The 17,860-nt window shown below is 25.6% G+C and overlaps 1 protein-coding gene and 1 pseudogene across 1 annotated transcript; both read right to left on the bottom strand.

Moving 5' to 3' along the window:
• Positions 1-209: 209 nt before the first annotated feature.
• LOC129920982 (GATA zinc finger domain-containing protein 15-like) lies at positions 210-478 on the bottom strand (annotated as a pseudogene).
• A 979-nt stretch (positions 479-1,457) lies between these two features.
• Positions 1,458-1,781, bottom strand: LOC129920978 (glycosyltransferase-like protein gnt13; the record flags this gene model as incomplete). Its single annotated transcript, XM_056002570.1, has 1 exon — positions 1,458-1,781. A coding segment is annotated over one exon (324 nt), but the record flags the coding sequence as incomplete, so codon positions are not given.
• Between the last annotated feature and the right edge of the window lie 16,079 nt (positions 1,782-17,860).

Genomic DNA, 17,860 nt, shown 5'->3' with positions numbered 1-17,860 from the left:
TATTATTATTATTATTATTATTATTATTATTATTATTATTATTATTATTATTATTATTATTATTATTATTATTATTGTTATTGTTTATTATTATTATTATTATTATTATTATTATTATTATTATTATTATTATTATTATTATTATTATTATTATTATTATTATTATTATTATTATTATTATTATTATTATTATTATTATTATTATTATTATTATTATTATTATTATTATTATTATTATTATTATTATTATTATTATTATTATTATTATTATTATTATTATTATTATTATTATTATTATTATTATTATTATTATTATTATTATTATTATTATTATTATTATTATTATTATTATTATTATTATTATTATTATTATTATTATTATATTATTATTATTATTATTATTATTATTATTATTATTATTATTATTATTATTATTATTATTATTATTATTATTATTATTATTATTATTGTTGTTATTATTATTATTATTATTAATATTATATTATTAATAATATTATTATTTATTATTATTATTATTATTATTATTATTATTATTATTATTATTATTATTATTATTATTATTATTATTATTATTATTATTATTATTATTATTATTATTATTATTATTATTATTATTATTATTATTATTATTATTATTATTATTATTATTATTATTATTATTATTATTATTATTATTATTATTATTATTATTATTATTATTATTATTATTATTATTATTATTATTATTATTATTATTATTATTATTATTATTATTATTATTATTATTATTATTATTATTATTATTATTATTATTATTATTATTATTATTATTATTATTATTATTATTATTATTATTATTATTATTATTATTATTATTATTATTATATTATTATTATTATTATTATTATTATTATTGTTGTTATTATTATTATTATTATTATTATTATTATTATTATTATTATTATTATTATTATTATTATTATTATTATTATTATTATTATTATTATTATTATTATTATTATTATTATTATTATTATTATTATTATTATTATTATTATTATTATTATTATTATTATTATTATTATTATTATTATTATTATTATTATTATTATTATTATTACTATTACTATTACTATTATTATTATCATTATTATTATTATTATTATTATTATTATTATTATTATTATTATTATTATTATTATTATTATTATTATTATTATTATTATTATTATTATTATTATTATTATATTATTATTATTATTATTATTATTATTATTATTATTATTATTATTATTATTATTATTATTATTATTATTATTATTATTATTATTATTATTATTATTATTATTATTATTATTATTATTATTATTATTATTATTATATTATTATTATTATTATATTATTATTTATTATTATTATTATTATTATTATTATTATATTATTATTATTATTATTATATTATTATTATTATTATTATTATTATTATTATTATTATTATTATTATTATTATTATTATTATTATTATTATTATTATTATTATTATTATTATTATTATTATTATTATTATTATTATTATTATTATTATTATTATTATTATTATTATTATTATTATTATTATTATTATTATTATTATTATTATTATTATTATTATTATTATTATTATTATTATTATTATTATTATTATTATTATTATTATTATTATTATTATTATTATTATTATTATTATTATTATTATTATTATTATTATTATTATTATTATTATTATTATTATTATTATTATTATTATTATTATTATTATTATTATTATTATTATTATTATTATTATTATTTATTATTATTATTATTATTATTATTATTATTATTATTATTATTATTATTATTATTATTATTATTATTATTATTATTATTATTATTATTATTATTATTATTATTATTATTATTATTATTATTATTATTATTATTATTATTATTATTATTTTATTATTATTATTATTATTATTATTATTATTATTATTATTATTATTATTATTATTATTATTATTATTATTATTATTATTATTATTATTATTATTATTATTATTATTATTATTATTATTATTATTATTATTATTATTATTATTATTATTATTATTATTATTATTATTATTATTATTATTATTATTATTATTATTATTATTATTATTATTATTATTATTATTATTATTATTATTATTATTATTATTATTATTATTATTATTATTATTATTATTATTATTATTATTATTATTATTATTATTATTATTATTATTATTATTATTATTATTATTATTATTATTATTATTATTATTATATTATTATTATTATTATTATTATTATTATATTATTATTATTATTATTATTATTATTATTATTATTATTATTATTATTATTATTATTATTATTATTATTATTATTATTATTATTATTATTATTATTATTATTATTATTATTATTATTATTATTATTATTATTATATTATTATTATTATTATTATTATTATTATTATTATTATTATTATTATTATTATTATTATTATTATTATTATTATTATTATTATTATTATTATTATTATTATTATTATTATTATTATTATTATTATTATTATTATTATTATTATTATTATTATTATTATTATTATTATTATTATTATTATTATTATTATTATTATTATATTATTATTATTATTATTATTATTATTATTATTATTATTATTATTATTATTATTATTATTATTATTATTATTATTATTATTATTATTATTATTATTATTATTATTATTATTATTATTATTATTATTATTATTATTATTATTATTATTATTATTATTATTATTATTATTATTATTATTATTATTATTATTATTATTATTATTATTATTATTATTATTATTATTATTATTATTATTATTATTATTATTATTATTATTATTATTATTATTATTATTATTATTATTATTATTATTATTATTATTATTATTATTATTATTATTATTATTATTATTATTATTATTATTATTATTATTATTATTATTATTATTATTATTATTATTATTATTATTATTATTATTATTATTATTATTATTATTATTATTATTATTATTATTATTATTATTATTATTATTATTATTATTATTATTATTATTATTATTATTATTATTATTATTATTATTATTATTATTATTATTATTATTATTATTATTATTATTATTATTATTATTATTATTATTATTATTATTATTATTATTATTATTATTATTATTATTATTATTATTATTATTATTATTATTATTATTATTATTATTATTATTATTATTATTATTATTATTATTATTATTATTATTATTATTATTATTATTATTATTATTATTATTATTATTATTATTATTATTATTATTATTATTATTATTATTATTATTATTATTATTATTATTATTATTATTATTATTATTATTATTATTATTATTATTATTATTATTATTATTATTATTATTATTATTATTATTATTATTATTATTATTATTATTATTATTATTATTATTATTATTATTATTATTATTATTATTATTATTATTATTATTATTATTATTATTATTATTATTATTATTATTATTATTATTATTATTATTATTATTATTATTATTATTATTATTATTATTATTATTATTATTATTATTATTATTATTATTATTATTATTATTATTATTATTATTATTATTATTATTATTATTATTATTATTATTATTATTATTATTATTATTATTATTATTATTATTATTATTATTATTATTATTATTATTATTATTATTATTATTATTATTATTATTATTATTATTATTATTATTATTATTATTATTATTATTATTATTATTATTATTATTATTATTATTATTATTATTATTATTATTATTATTATTATTATTATTATTATTATTATTATTATTATTATTATTATTATTATTATTATTATTATTATTATTATTATTATTATTATTATTATTATTATTATTATTATTATTATTATTATTATTATTATTATTATTATTATTATTATTATTATTATTATTATTATTATTATTATTATTATTATTATTATTATTATTATTATTATTATTATTATTATTATTATTATTATTATTATTATTATTATTATTATTATTATTATTATTATTATTATTATTATTATTATTATTATTATTATTATTATTATTATTATTATTATTATTATTATTATTATTATTATTATTATTATTATTATTATTATTATTATTATTATTATTATTATTATTATTATTATTATTATTATTATTATTATTATTATTATTATTATTATTATTATTATTATTATTATTATTATTATTATTATTATTATTATTATTATTATTATTATTATTATTATTATTATTATTATTATTATTATTATTATTATTATTATTATTATTATTATTATTATTATTATTATTATTATTATTATTATTATTATTATTATTATTATTATTATTATTATTATTATTATTATTATTATTATTATTATTATTATTATTATTATTATTATTATTATTATTATCGACTTTCGTTAGTATTCTCAGCTCCTATGGAGCTGGAAAAGTACCTGTCCCGGGCTATGCCAAGGGATCAGGCTCTGTTGGAGCATAGACCATGTTCTAGCCCGTTAGTTGGAGTTGGTCTGAAGGAATCTTCGCACGATGTTGCAAGTGTTAAGTATCACAGATTTTTGCATTGTTTGTAAAGCACTTTCAAGACTGTGCTGTTTCAGGTGTTCAAGGAGACTCTTTGGAATCAATCCAGTTGCTGAGATAATTATTGGTGTTATTGATACTCTCTCAACTTGGTACATCATCCGCATCTCATCAGCAAGTTCCGTGTATTTTCCCACTTTTGTGCTGTATGTTGTTAGCATGTTGTTATTTAGTGGTATGGCTATATCAAATAGGTTGATCACATTTGCAGTCTTATCGAATAGTACTATATCAGGTTTGTTTGCTCTAATAGTGCGATCAGTTATGATCGATCTATCCCAATACAGTTTAGCCGTGTTGTTTTCCAGAACAGATAGTGGTTCATATTTATAATAAGGTACTATTTCCGATATTAATTTGTGCTTTTTCGCCAACATTTGATGAACTATTTGAGCAACTTGATTATGTCTCACCGTATAATCAACTCCTGCTAATAAGGAACATCCTCCGATTATGTGGTCTATCGTTTCCGGATGGTTGTTGCAACGTCGACATGCGTCACTGGTAAGGTTTTCTTTCAGGATAAACTTTCGATAGTTTCTTGTTGCTATTACTTTGTCCTGAATAGCGATCATGAATCCTTCAGTTTCTCCAAAAAGATAGCCGCTTTTCAACCAGAGATTGGAATTGATTAGATCGATGTGGCTTTGGTACATTTGTCCTGGGTGTACACCATGTAAGGTCTTGGCTTTCCAGATTCCTATCAACTCTTCTTTTGAATTTACGTTGCTTGGAACTTGAAACTCTTCTTCCCTTAAATTTAAAGGAGTGTAGTTTTTATCTGCGAGACACACAGTGCGGATCATATCGGATGAATCAATTTGCTCCCTGAAATAATCTCTAAGCTTCGATACTTGAGAGTAGTGAAGATTAGGGATATCCAGAAGTCCTCGTCCACCGTCTTCATTCGGAAGAGAGCATCGCTCTACTGCACTTCTTGGATGAAGGCAAAGGTGTTTTGACAAATTCGTTCTGATGGATGTCGAAATTTGGTCAAGATCCGTTACTGACCATTTTACGATTCCAAACGAGTAAGTCAGTACAGGAATTGCCCAGGTGTTGATAGCTCTACGCTTGTTTCCGGCATTCAAGTGGGATTTAAGAATTTTCCTCTTCCTTTGGTCGAATTGGTTTCGTACTCTATTCTTAATTTCTCCATTTGCTATTCCCCTTAGTTGCGTAAAACCAAGATACTTATAGTTTTCTCCTGTTATTAGGTTTGCGATGCTGTTGTTGTCATCTATAGGGAATCTATCGGTGTCATCTAGGACTTGACCTTTTTGGATGTGGATGGTCTTACATTTTTCGATCCCGAACTCCATTCCAATATCGTCACTAAACCTTTTCACCTGCTCTATCATTCTATAAAGCTTGTCTTTGTTGTTCGCATAGAGCTTTAAATCATCTACATACAACAGGTGGTTTATTTGTTGATTTCCAGTTTCGGCTTTTAGGCTAAATCCAATGCTGAGTTTTCTGAGCATTTTACTCAATGGATTCATGCCCAGACAGAACCATAGGGGGCTGAACGCGTCTCCTTGGAAAATTCCACATTTAATGGGAATTGGAGGGCTGGAATTAGGACCCAAGTGGAGCCTAACACTCCATTTCTGCATACCAATCTCCATAAAGCGAATAACATTAGAGTCAATCCTGTATGTTTTGAGAATTTGCAATAAATATGGATGTGGGAGGCTATCAAATGCTTTTTTGTAATCGATATACCCCATGGAAATATTGCGTTTGCTTTGAAGTGCTTGGTGCACTAGAACAGAGTCTATTGTTAATTGTTCCTTGCATCCCATAGAGTTTCTCGAGCATCCTTTTTGTTCGTTTGTTATGATATTGTTAATAGTGCAGTGATGATATACGCGATTGGTTATGACTTTTGTTAAGAGCTTATATGTTGTAGAAAGACATGTGATAGGTCTGAAATTCGCTGGATCTGATGAATTGGTCCCTTTTGATATAAGAAATGTGTTTCCAGTCATCAAAAATGTTGGAATTCTTTCAGGTTCTACCAGCAGGTCAGTAAAAAATTTGGCAATGTAAATATGAGACGTTGTCAGCTTCTTGAGCCATATGTTTTGTACTTTATCGGGGCCGGCTGACTTCCAATTGCTAGTTTCTCTTATTGCTTCTCTTACTTCATCCGGAGTAATGTTGGTACTTAGCATCTCGCTAAAGTTACAACTATCTTCATCTTCTTCAGCTATCCATGCTGTTTCTAAGTTGATACTTTTTGGTTTGCTCCAAACATCTTTCCAGAATTCTACAACTTGCTCCATGGGTGGAAGAGTAGAGTTATTGATCGCTTGCGGATCTTCCATTTGACGGTAGAACTGTCTTTGGTTTCTTCTAAAAAATTGATTTTGAAGTTTCCGAGCTCGGCATTTCTTAAATCTCGCGAGTCTTTTTGCATATGATGCAAGTTGCTGCGTTTTTCTATCCTTGATGTCCGTTACTAGGTCTGATGTTAAGTTTCTTATTGGGGTTGGTGATATTATATGTTTAATACGCCTGATGACTTGCTTTGATCTTACTCCACTAGCATAAGCTGTAATTCTGCCTAGCTCTTGCCTGATCTTGTTTATTTTGTGGGTAAGCCGGCGTTCCCATCGAGGTGTTGTATCAGCAGAATTCTGGGATGGGGATCTTCCTCCTGTCAACATTCGTTTCCCCATTGTTCTAACAACAGCGACTGCAGAGATGTATATGAGGCAATGAAGCTGCTCAATATTCGTTGCTGTTGGAAGGTAGTTAGGCAGAATGTGGATGTTTACCATTTCAGCGAGCTCATTGACTTTGTTGTTGTTGTAAAGTCTCGGAATTCCATCTCTCAGCAGGGGGTCACTATTTTCGTATATTGTAAGTGCTGCTCTGAAATTTTCGCGGAGCGCACTCACAACATCAGTATTAGGATTAGGAACATTTTCCCTATCTTCATTGGTGTTAGATGTTGGTTCCCCCACTACAGATGGGCTGTGTGTGTTGTTTTCCGCTGCTTCATCCGCCTCAGATTCATGTATGCTTGCTGCGGGTAAATCTTCGTGTTGCTCAGTGTGCTCTGTTTGTATGTGAGCAGTTAAGTGGTGTTCAGCTTGTTGTTTCACTTCTTGAATTTCTGGCATTGTGAGGAGTTGTTTAGTCATAATAGCCCTCTTTCTATCGGCAAGATTTTGCTCTGTGATCCTTGACAGGTCTGGGAACTGTTGCAAAAACAGGGATCTCATTTGTGGTCTATATACATGCATTTCGGTTTCTATTTTAGTAGCTATGAAGTAGCAACGTATAACACTTTTATTCATTTCAGGTGTCCATTTAATACGTTGCCTTGGTAGACCTGTTTGTGTGGTTGTCGTGGTATTCCTCGACAAAGCACGTAAAACAGGCGGTTGGTGTTCTGTAATTTGCATTGATGGGCTATTGTTGTTGTGAGTTGCTTCTTCGGGTAACCCGATCAGATTTCTCACTGGAATCTGATCACCAACGGTTCGCATGCTGTCACCCCCAGCGTTGGCTCCAGGTGGTGCCCCGACGACTTCGGGCAGCGGCAATCTGTCTAAGGTTCTTTCGTTGTGAGTCTCCATTTTAATTTATGGGTTGGGATAGTTAGTCACATTTTATTTCTACACTTCTGTCTGATTGACGCGGGTGGCCCCGTATCAACCAGATAAAAGTTTTGCAAAAATAAAACGCTTAAGCCACCTAGCCACTTCAAGGCCTATCCCTTAGGCGGTTATTATTATTATTATTATTATTATTATTATTATTATTATTATTATTATTATTATTATTATTATTATTATTATTATTATTATTATTATTATTATTATTATTATTATTATTATTATTATTATTATTATTATTATTATTATTATTATTATTATTATTATTATTATTATTATTATTATTATTATTATTATTATTATTATTATTATTATTATTATTATTATTATTATTATTATTATTATTATTATTATTATTATTATTATTATTATTATTATTATTATTATTATTATTATTATTATTATTATTATTATTATTATTATTATTATTATTATTATTATTATTATTATTATTATTATTATTATTATTATTATTATTATTATTATTATTATTATTATTATTATTATTATTATTATTATTATTATTATTATTATTATTATTATTATTATTATTATTATTATTATTATTATTATTATTATTATTATTATTATTATTATTATTATTATTATTATTATTATTATTATTATTATTATTATTATTATTATTATTATTATTATTATTATTATTATTATTATTATTATTATTATTATTATTATTATTATTATTATTATTATTATTATTATTATTATTATTATTATTATTATTATTATTATTATTATTATTATTATTATTATTATTATTATTATTATTATTATTATTATTATTATTATTATTATTATTATTATTATTATTATTATTATTATTATTATTATTATTATTATTATTATTATTATTATTATTATTATTATTATTATTATTATTATTATTATTATTATTATTATTATTATTATTATTATTATTATTATTATTATTATTATTATTATTATTATTATTATTATTATTATTATTATTATTATTATTATTATTATTATTATTATTATTATTATTATTATTATTATTATTATTATTATTATTATTATTATTATTATTATTATTATTATTATTATTATTATTATTATTATTATTATTATTATTATTATTATTATTATTATTATTATTATTATTATTATTATTATTATTATTATTATTATTATTATTATTATTATTATTATTATTATTATTATTATTATTATTATTATTATTATTATTATTATTATTATTATTATTATTATTATTATTATTATTATTATTATTATTATTATTATTATTATTATTATTATTATTATTATTATTATTATTATTATTATTATTATTATTATTATTATTATTATTATTATTATTATTATTATTATTATTATTATTATTATTATTATTATTATTATTATTATTATTATTATTATTATTATTATTATTATTATTATTATTATTATTATTATTATTATTATTATTATTATTATTATTATTATTATTATTATTATTATTATTATTATTATTATTATTATTATTATTATTATTATTATTATTATTATTATTATTATTATTATTATTATTATTATTATTATTATTATTATTATTATTATTATTATTATTATTATTATTATTATTATTATTATTATTATTATTATTATTATTATTATTATTATCGACTTTCGTTAGTATTCTCAGCTCCTATGGAGCTGGAAAAGTACCTGTCCCGGGCTATGCCAAGGGATCAGGCTCTGTTGGAGCATAGACCATGTTCTAGCCCGTTAGTTGGAGTTGGTCTGAAGGAATCTTCGCACGATGTTGCAAGTGTTAAGTATCACAGATTTTTGCATTGTTTGTAAAGCACTTTCAAGACTGTGCTGTTTCAGGTGTTCAAGGAGACTCTTTGGAATCAATCCAGTTGCTGAGATAATTATTGGTGTTATTGATACTCTCTCAACTTGGTACATCATCCGCATCTCATCAGCAAGTTCCGTGTATTTTCCCACTTTTGTGCTGTATGTTGTTAGCATGTTGTTATTTAGTGGTATGGCTATATCAAATAGGTTGATCACATTTGCAGTCTTATCGAATAGTACTATATCAGGTTTGTTTGCTCTAATAGTGCGATCAGTTATGATCGATCTATCCCAATACAGTTTAGCCGTGTTGTTTTCCAGAACAGATAGTGGTTCATATTTATAATAAGGTACTATTTCCGATATTAATTTGTGCTTTTTCGCCAACATTTGATGAACTATTTGAGCAACTTGATTATGTCTCACCGTATAATCAACTCCTGCTAATAAGGAACATCCTCCGATTATGTGGTCTATCGTTTCCGGATGGTTGTTGCAACGTCGACATGCGTCACTGGTAAGGTTTTCTTTCAGGATAAACTTTCGATAGTTTCTTGTTGCTATTACTTTGTCCTGAATAGCGATCATGAATCCTTCAGTTTCTCCAAAAAGATAGCCGCTTTTCAACCAGAGATTGGAATTGATTAGATCGATGTGGCTTTGGTACATTTGTCCTGGGTGTACACCATGTAAGGTCTTGGCTTTCCAGATTCCTATCAACTCTTCTTTTGAATTTACGTTGCTTGGAACTTGAAACTCTTCTTCCCTTAAATTTAAAGGAGTGTAGTTTTTATCTGCGAGACACACAGTGCGGATCATATCGGATGAATCAATTTGCTCCCTGAAATAATCTCTAAGCTTCGATACTTGAGAGTAGTGAAGATTAGGGATATCCAGAAGTCCTCGTCCACCGTCTTCATTCGGAAGAGAGCATCGCTCTACTGCACTTCTTGGATGAAGGCAAAGGTGTTTTGACAAATTCGTTCTGATGGATGTCGAAATTTGGTCAAGATCCGTTACTGACCATTTTACGATTCCAAACGAGTAAGTCAGTACAGGAATTGCCCAGGTGTTGATAGCTCTACGCTTGTTTCCGGCATTCAAGTGGGATTTAAGAATTTTCCTCTTCCTTTGGTCGAATTGGTTTCGTACTCTATTCTTAATTTCTCCATTTGCTATTCCCCTTAGTTGCGTAAAACCAAGATACTTATAGTTTTCTCCTGTTATTAGGTTTGCGATGCTGTTGTTGTCATCTATAGGGAATCTATCGGTGTCATCTAGGACTTTACCTTTTTGGATGTGGATGGTCTTACATTTTTCGATCCCGAACTCCATTCCAATATCGTCACTAAACCTTTTCACCTGCTCTATCATTCTATAAAGCTTGTCTTTGTTGTTCGCATAGAGCTTTAAATCATCTACATACAACAGGTGGTTTATTTGTTGATTTCCAGTTTCGGCTTTTAGGCTAAATCCAATGCTGAGTTTTCTGAGCATTTTACTCAATGGATTCATGCCCAGACAGAACCATAGGGGGCTGAACGCGTCTCCTTGGAAAATTCCACATTTAATGGGAATTGGAGGGCTGGAATTAGGACCCAAGTGGAGCCTAACACTCCATTTCTGCATACCAATCTCCATAAAGCGAATAACATTAGAGTCAATCCTGTATGTTTTGAGAATTTGCAATAAATATGGATGTGGGAGGCTATCAAATGCTTTTTTGTAATCGATATACCCCATGGAAATATTGCGTTTGCTTTGAAGTGCTTGGTGCACTAGAACAGAGTCTATTGTTAATTGTTCCTTGCATCCCATAGAGTTTCTCGAGCATCCTTTTTGTTCGTTTGTTATGATATTGTTAATAGTGCAGTGATGATATACGCGATTGGTTATGACTTTTGTTAAGAGCTTATATGTTGTAGAAAGACATGTGATAGGTCTGAAATTCGCTGGATCTGATGAATTGGTCCCTTTTGATATAAGAAATGTGTTTCCAGTCATCAAAAATGTTGGAATTCTTTCAGGTTCTACCAGCAGGTCAGTAAAAAATTTGGCAATGTAAATATGAGACGTTGTCAGCTTCTTGAGCCATATGTTTTGTACTTTATCGGGGCCGGCTGACTTCCAATTGCTAGTTTCTCTTATTGCTTCTCTTACTTCATCCGGAGTAATGTTGGTACTTAGCATCTCGCTAAAGTTACAACTATCTTCATCTTCTTCAGCTATCCATGCTGTTTCTAAGTTGATACTTTTTGGTTTGCTCCAAACATCTTTCCAGAATTCTACAACTTGCTCCATGGGTGGAAGAGTAGAGTTATTGATCGCTTGCGGATCTTCCATTTGACGGTAGAACTGTCTTTGGTTTCTTCTAAAAAATTGATTTTGAAGTTTCCGAGCTCGGCATTTCTTAAATCTCGCGAGTCTTTTTGCATATGATGCAAGTTGCTGCGTTTTTCTATCCTTGATGTCCGTTACTAGGTCTGATGTTAAGTTTCTTATTGGGGTTGGTGATATTATATGTTTAATACGCCTGATGACTTGCTTTGATCTTACTCCACTAGCATAAGCTGTAATTCTGCCTAGCTCTTGCCTGATCTTGTTTATTTTGTGGGTAAGCCGGCGTTCCCATCGAGGTGTTGTATCAGCAGAATTCTGGGATGGGGATCTTCCTCCTGTCAACATTCGTTTCCCCATTGTTCTAACAACAGCGACTGCAGAGATGTATATGAGGCAATGAAGCTGCTCAATATTCGTTGCTGTTGGAAGGTAGTTAGGCAGAATGTGGATGTTTACCATTTCAGCGAGCTCATTGACTTTGTTGTTGTTGTAAAGTCTCGGAATTCCATCTCTCAGCAGGGGGTCACTATTTTCGTATATTGTAAGTGCTGCTCTGAAATTTTCGCGGAGCGCACTCACAACATCAGTATTAGGATTAGGAACATTTTCCCTATCTTCATTGGTGTTAGATGTTGGTTCCCCCACTACAGATGGGCTGTGTGTGTTGTTTTCCGCTGCTTCATCCGCCTCAGATTCATGTATGCTTGCTGCGGGTAAATCTTCGTGTTGCTCAGTGTGCTCTGTTTGTATGTGAGCAGTTAAGTGGTGTTCAGCTTGTTGTTTCACTTCTTGAATTTCTGGCATTGTGAGGAGTTGTTTAGTCATAATAGCCCTCTTTCTATCGGCAAGATTTTGCTCTGTGATCCTTGACAGGTCTGGGAACTGTTGCAAAAACAGGGATCTCATTTGTGGTCTATATACATGCATTTCGGTTTCTATTTTAGTAGCTATGAAGTAGCAACGTATAACACTTTTATTCATTTCAGGTGTCCATTTAATACGTTGCCTTGGTAGACCTGTTTGTGTGGTTGTCGTGGTATTCCTCGACAAAGCACGTAAAACAGGCGGTTGGTGTTCTGTAATTTGCATTGATGGGCTATTGTTGTTGTGAGTTGCTTCTTCGGGTAACCCGATCAGATTTCTCACTGAAATCTGATCACCAACGGTTCGCATGCTGTCACCCCCAGCGTTGGCTCCAGGTGGTGCCCCGACGACTTCGGGCAGCGGCAATCTGTCTAAGGTTCTTTCGTTGTGAGTCTCCATTTTAATTTATGGGTTGGGATAGTTAGTCACATTTTATTTCTACACTTCTGTCTGATTGACGCGGGTGGCCCCGTATCAACCAGATAAAAGTTTTGCAAAAATAAAACGCTTAAGCCACCTAGCCACTTCAAGGCCTATCCCTTAGGCGGTTATTATTATTATTATTATTATTATTATTATTATTATTATTATTATTATTATTATTATTATTATTATTATTATTATTATTATTATTATTATTATTATTATTATTATTATTATTATTATTATTATTATTATTATTATTATTATTATTATTATTATTATTATTATTATTATTATTATTATTATTATTATTATTATTATTATTATTATTATTATTATTATTATTATTATTATTATTATTATTATTATTATTATTATTATTATTATTATTATTATTATTATTATTATTATTATTATTATTATTATTATTATTATTATTATTATTATTATTATTATTATTATTATTATTATTATTATTATTATTATTATTATTATTATTATTATTATTATTATTATTATTATTATTATTATTATTATTATTATTATTATTATTATTATTATTATTATTATTATTATTATTATTATTATTATTATTATTATTATTATTATTATTATTATTATTATTATTATTATTATTATTATTATTATTATTATTATTATTATTATTATTATTATTATTATTATTATTATTATTATTATTATTATTATTATTATTATTATTATTATTATTATTATTATTATTATTATTATTATTATTATTATTATTATTATTATTATTATTATTATTATTATTATTATTATTATTATTATTATTATTATTATTATTATTATTATTATTATTATTATTATTATTATTATTATTATTATTATTATTATTATTATTATTATTATTATTATTATTATTATTATTATTATTATTATTATTATTATTATTATTATTATTATTATTATTATTATTATTATTATTATTATTATTATTATTATTATTATTATTATTATTATTATTATTATTATTATTATTATTATTATTATTATTATTATTATTATTATTATTATTATTATTATTATTATTATTATTATTATTATTATTATTATTATTATTATTATTATTATTATTACATGTGAACATGTTTAACAGCTTCCTAATAGAAGGCGTCTTCCCTAAGAGCTGGAAGAAACAACGACTCGTGCTCATCAGCAAAGGCAAAGGAGACCCGGATTCCCCATCGGCATACAGACCTCTGTGCATGCTAGACACTGCGGGGAAACTCTTTGAAAAGCTTTTGAAACCGCGGCTCTCAGCAGCAGTACAAGCGTCGGGCGATCTATCAGAGAGACAGTACGGTTTCCGGAGAGGCCGCTCTACTATCGGAGCAATACAAGAAGTAGTGCACGCAGTCCAAATTGCCCAACAAAGAAACCACTACTCGAAGGAGATCGTCTTGCTGGCAACGCTGGATGTTCGAAACGCCTTTAACTCGGCCAGGTGGAGCGATATTTTACATGCGCTCGAATGGAGATTCCACGTTCCTGCTTATCTGCTACGGATGGTGAAGAACTATCTCAGGGATCGAGAGCTGATCTACGAGACCGCAGAAGGCCAGCGAAGGAAGGAAGTCACATCTGGGGCAGCGCAGGGGTCAATCTTAGGACCAGACCTGTGGAACATCTCCTATGATGATATCCTTCGCATGGAGATGCCTGACGATGCCTTCCTGGTTGGCTATGCTGACGACATCGCCGCGGTGATTACGATAGCGAAACACCGATAGCGCGCAAAGAAAGCTGAACCAGGTCATGCGACGGACAAATTCATGGATGGAAGAGCATGGAATCAGCCTAGCCACGGAAAAAACAGAGATAGTTCTTCTGACGAAGAAGAGGATTCCTACACAAATGGACTTCCAAATTGGGGACGAAGTAATAAGAAGCAGCGCGGCAGTGAAGTACTTGGGACTGAGGCTCGACACAAAGCTAACCTACTGGCAACAAATAAAGGCAGCAACGGAAAGAGCATCAAAAACTACCACATCACTGAGCAGACTGATGGCGAACGTGGGGGGACCAACGGCCAGTAAGCGGAAGCTACTGATGGCGACAACACATTCCATCCTTCTGTATGGCAGCGAAATATGGGCGGACGCACTTAAGCAAGAGAAGTACCGAAAGCAGATGGCAGCAGTACAAAGATGCGGAGCTCTACGCGTGGCAAGCTCTTATCGAACGGTGTCGGAACCAGCTGTCCTTGTAATCGCTGGAGTGACCCCTATCGATCTCCTAGCGACAGAAAGGAAGTACGTCTACGACAAGAAGGCGGAAATGGGAGTGGAAGCGGCAGCAGAAGAGGCGAAGCAGCTGACCATACAGAAGTGGCAAGAGCGTTGGTGTGCAGAAAGCAGAGGACGATGGACAGCGAGGCTGATCAGAAATGTGGCTTAGTGGAAAGACCGGAAACACGGTGAGGTTAATTATTACGTCACCCAGTTACTCACCGGACACGGTTACTTCAACGCATTTCTCCACAAGATCGGCAAATCAAGTAGTCCAGCATGCCAGTACGGGGACTCCCAAGAAGACGATGCACAACATACCTTCTTCGCCTGCAGCAGATGGGCAGCACAAAGAGAAGAACTGGAGAGAAGCATTGGCACCATCACTCCAGAAAATATAGTCGAGAAGATGCTAACTAGCCAACATAATTGGAATGAGACCTGTAAATACACCAACCAGGTCCTCAGAATCAAGAAGATGGAAGAAGAACAGTTCCGCGTTCCTAATCTTTCCTAACCTATTAACCAACTAACCTAATTAAATCTAACCAAACCAACTTCTACTAACGTCACCTAACTTCACCTAATAAAGACTAATTTAAACTAACGAAACCCAACTAATCTAACCTAAACCTAACCTAATCCTAAGATTTCCTACCTAACCTAACCCTCCCTAACCTAGGAACGAAGAAAGCAGATGAAGAAAAGATCCCGCTACAAGACGTGAGCCCAGAATGGGCGCTACAACAGCACCCCCTCTTGAAGAAGTGCAATCCCGTGGTCCCGAGGGGGGGTTCTTCGTGACACTTTTGGAGGTTTAGTCGGTATGCCATTATAAGGTTTTAACATTTTTTCCTTGGTGGTGAGTCCGACACACGGGGAGGTATGGATACCTCCTTATGGTGCGTAACGCATTCCTCCACAAGTAAAGTAAAAAAAAAAAAAAAAAAAAAAAAAAAAAAAAAAAAAAAAAAAAAAATATTATTATTATTATTGACGAACAAGAATAAAGGTAACCCAACTACCAAAGCAAGTGGAAAACAGAAGAACCCGGGAGCTATTCTTATCAAGCCGATGGGAGAGGAAACCTACTCCGGCATCTTGAGAGAAATTCGGAACAAGGCCAATCCAGACGCGACAGAAACAGTTGTCAAAAAGATTCGCGAAACCAAAAAGGGAGAGGTCTTGGTAGAGCTCGGGGCGAAAACAAAAAACAAGACAGCCTTTGGAAACTGCCTAAAGGAAATTCTGGGAGAAAAAGCCGTCGTCAAAAACCTCCAACATATGATTTCACTCGAGATTAAGGACCTTGACGAACTAACCACGGTAGAAGAGGTCCAGGAAGCAATCCGCAAAAAATGTACAGACTCCATAACAGAGCTGGAAATAGGGATCACTAGTAAAAACAACAGATCTCTGAAGATGGCCATTATCAGGGTGAATGCTCAAGCCGCCGAAGAAATGCTGAAGGCCAGCACAGTTAAAATTGGCTGGACACACTGCCGAATCAGACAGAGAACCGAAGTCCCACGCTGCTTCAAATGTTTCGGATATGGACACAAACAGTCGTCCTGTCCAAATCCGGACAGAAAGGGGCAAGGACTATGCATCCAATGCGGGGAAAAGGGTCATAAAAAGAAGGACTGCAAAAACCAGCCTAAGTGCTGCCTCTGTGTGGAATTGGAAAGAACATCATCCATAAACCATGTACCTGGCAC

This window comes from Episyrphus balteatus, chromosome 1, assembly GCF_945859705.1.
Source record: "Episyrphus balteatus chromosome 1, idEpiBalt1.1, whole genome shotgun sequence".
Classification (NCBI taxonomy): Eukaryota; Metazoa; Arthropoda; class Insecta; order Diptera; family Syrphidae; genus Episyrphus; species Episyrphus balteatus.
Note: the sequence above shows the minus strand (reverse complement) of the source record. Positions and strands in the feature narration are given on the sequence as shown.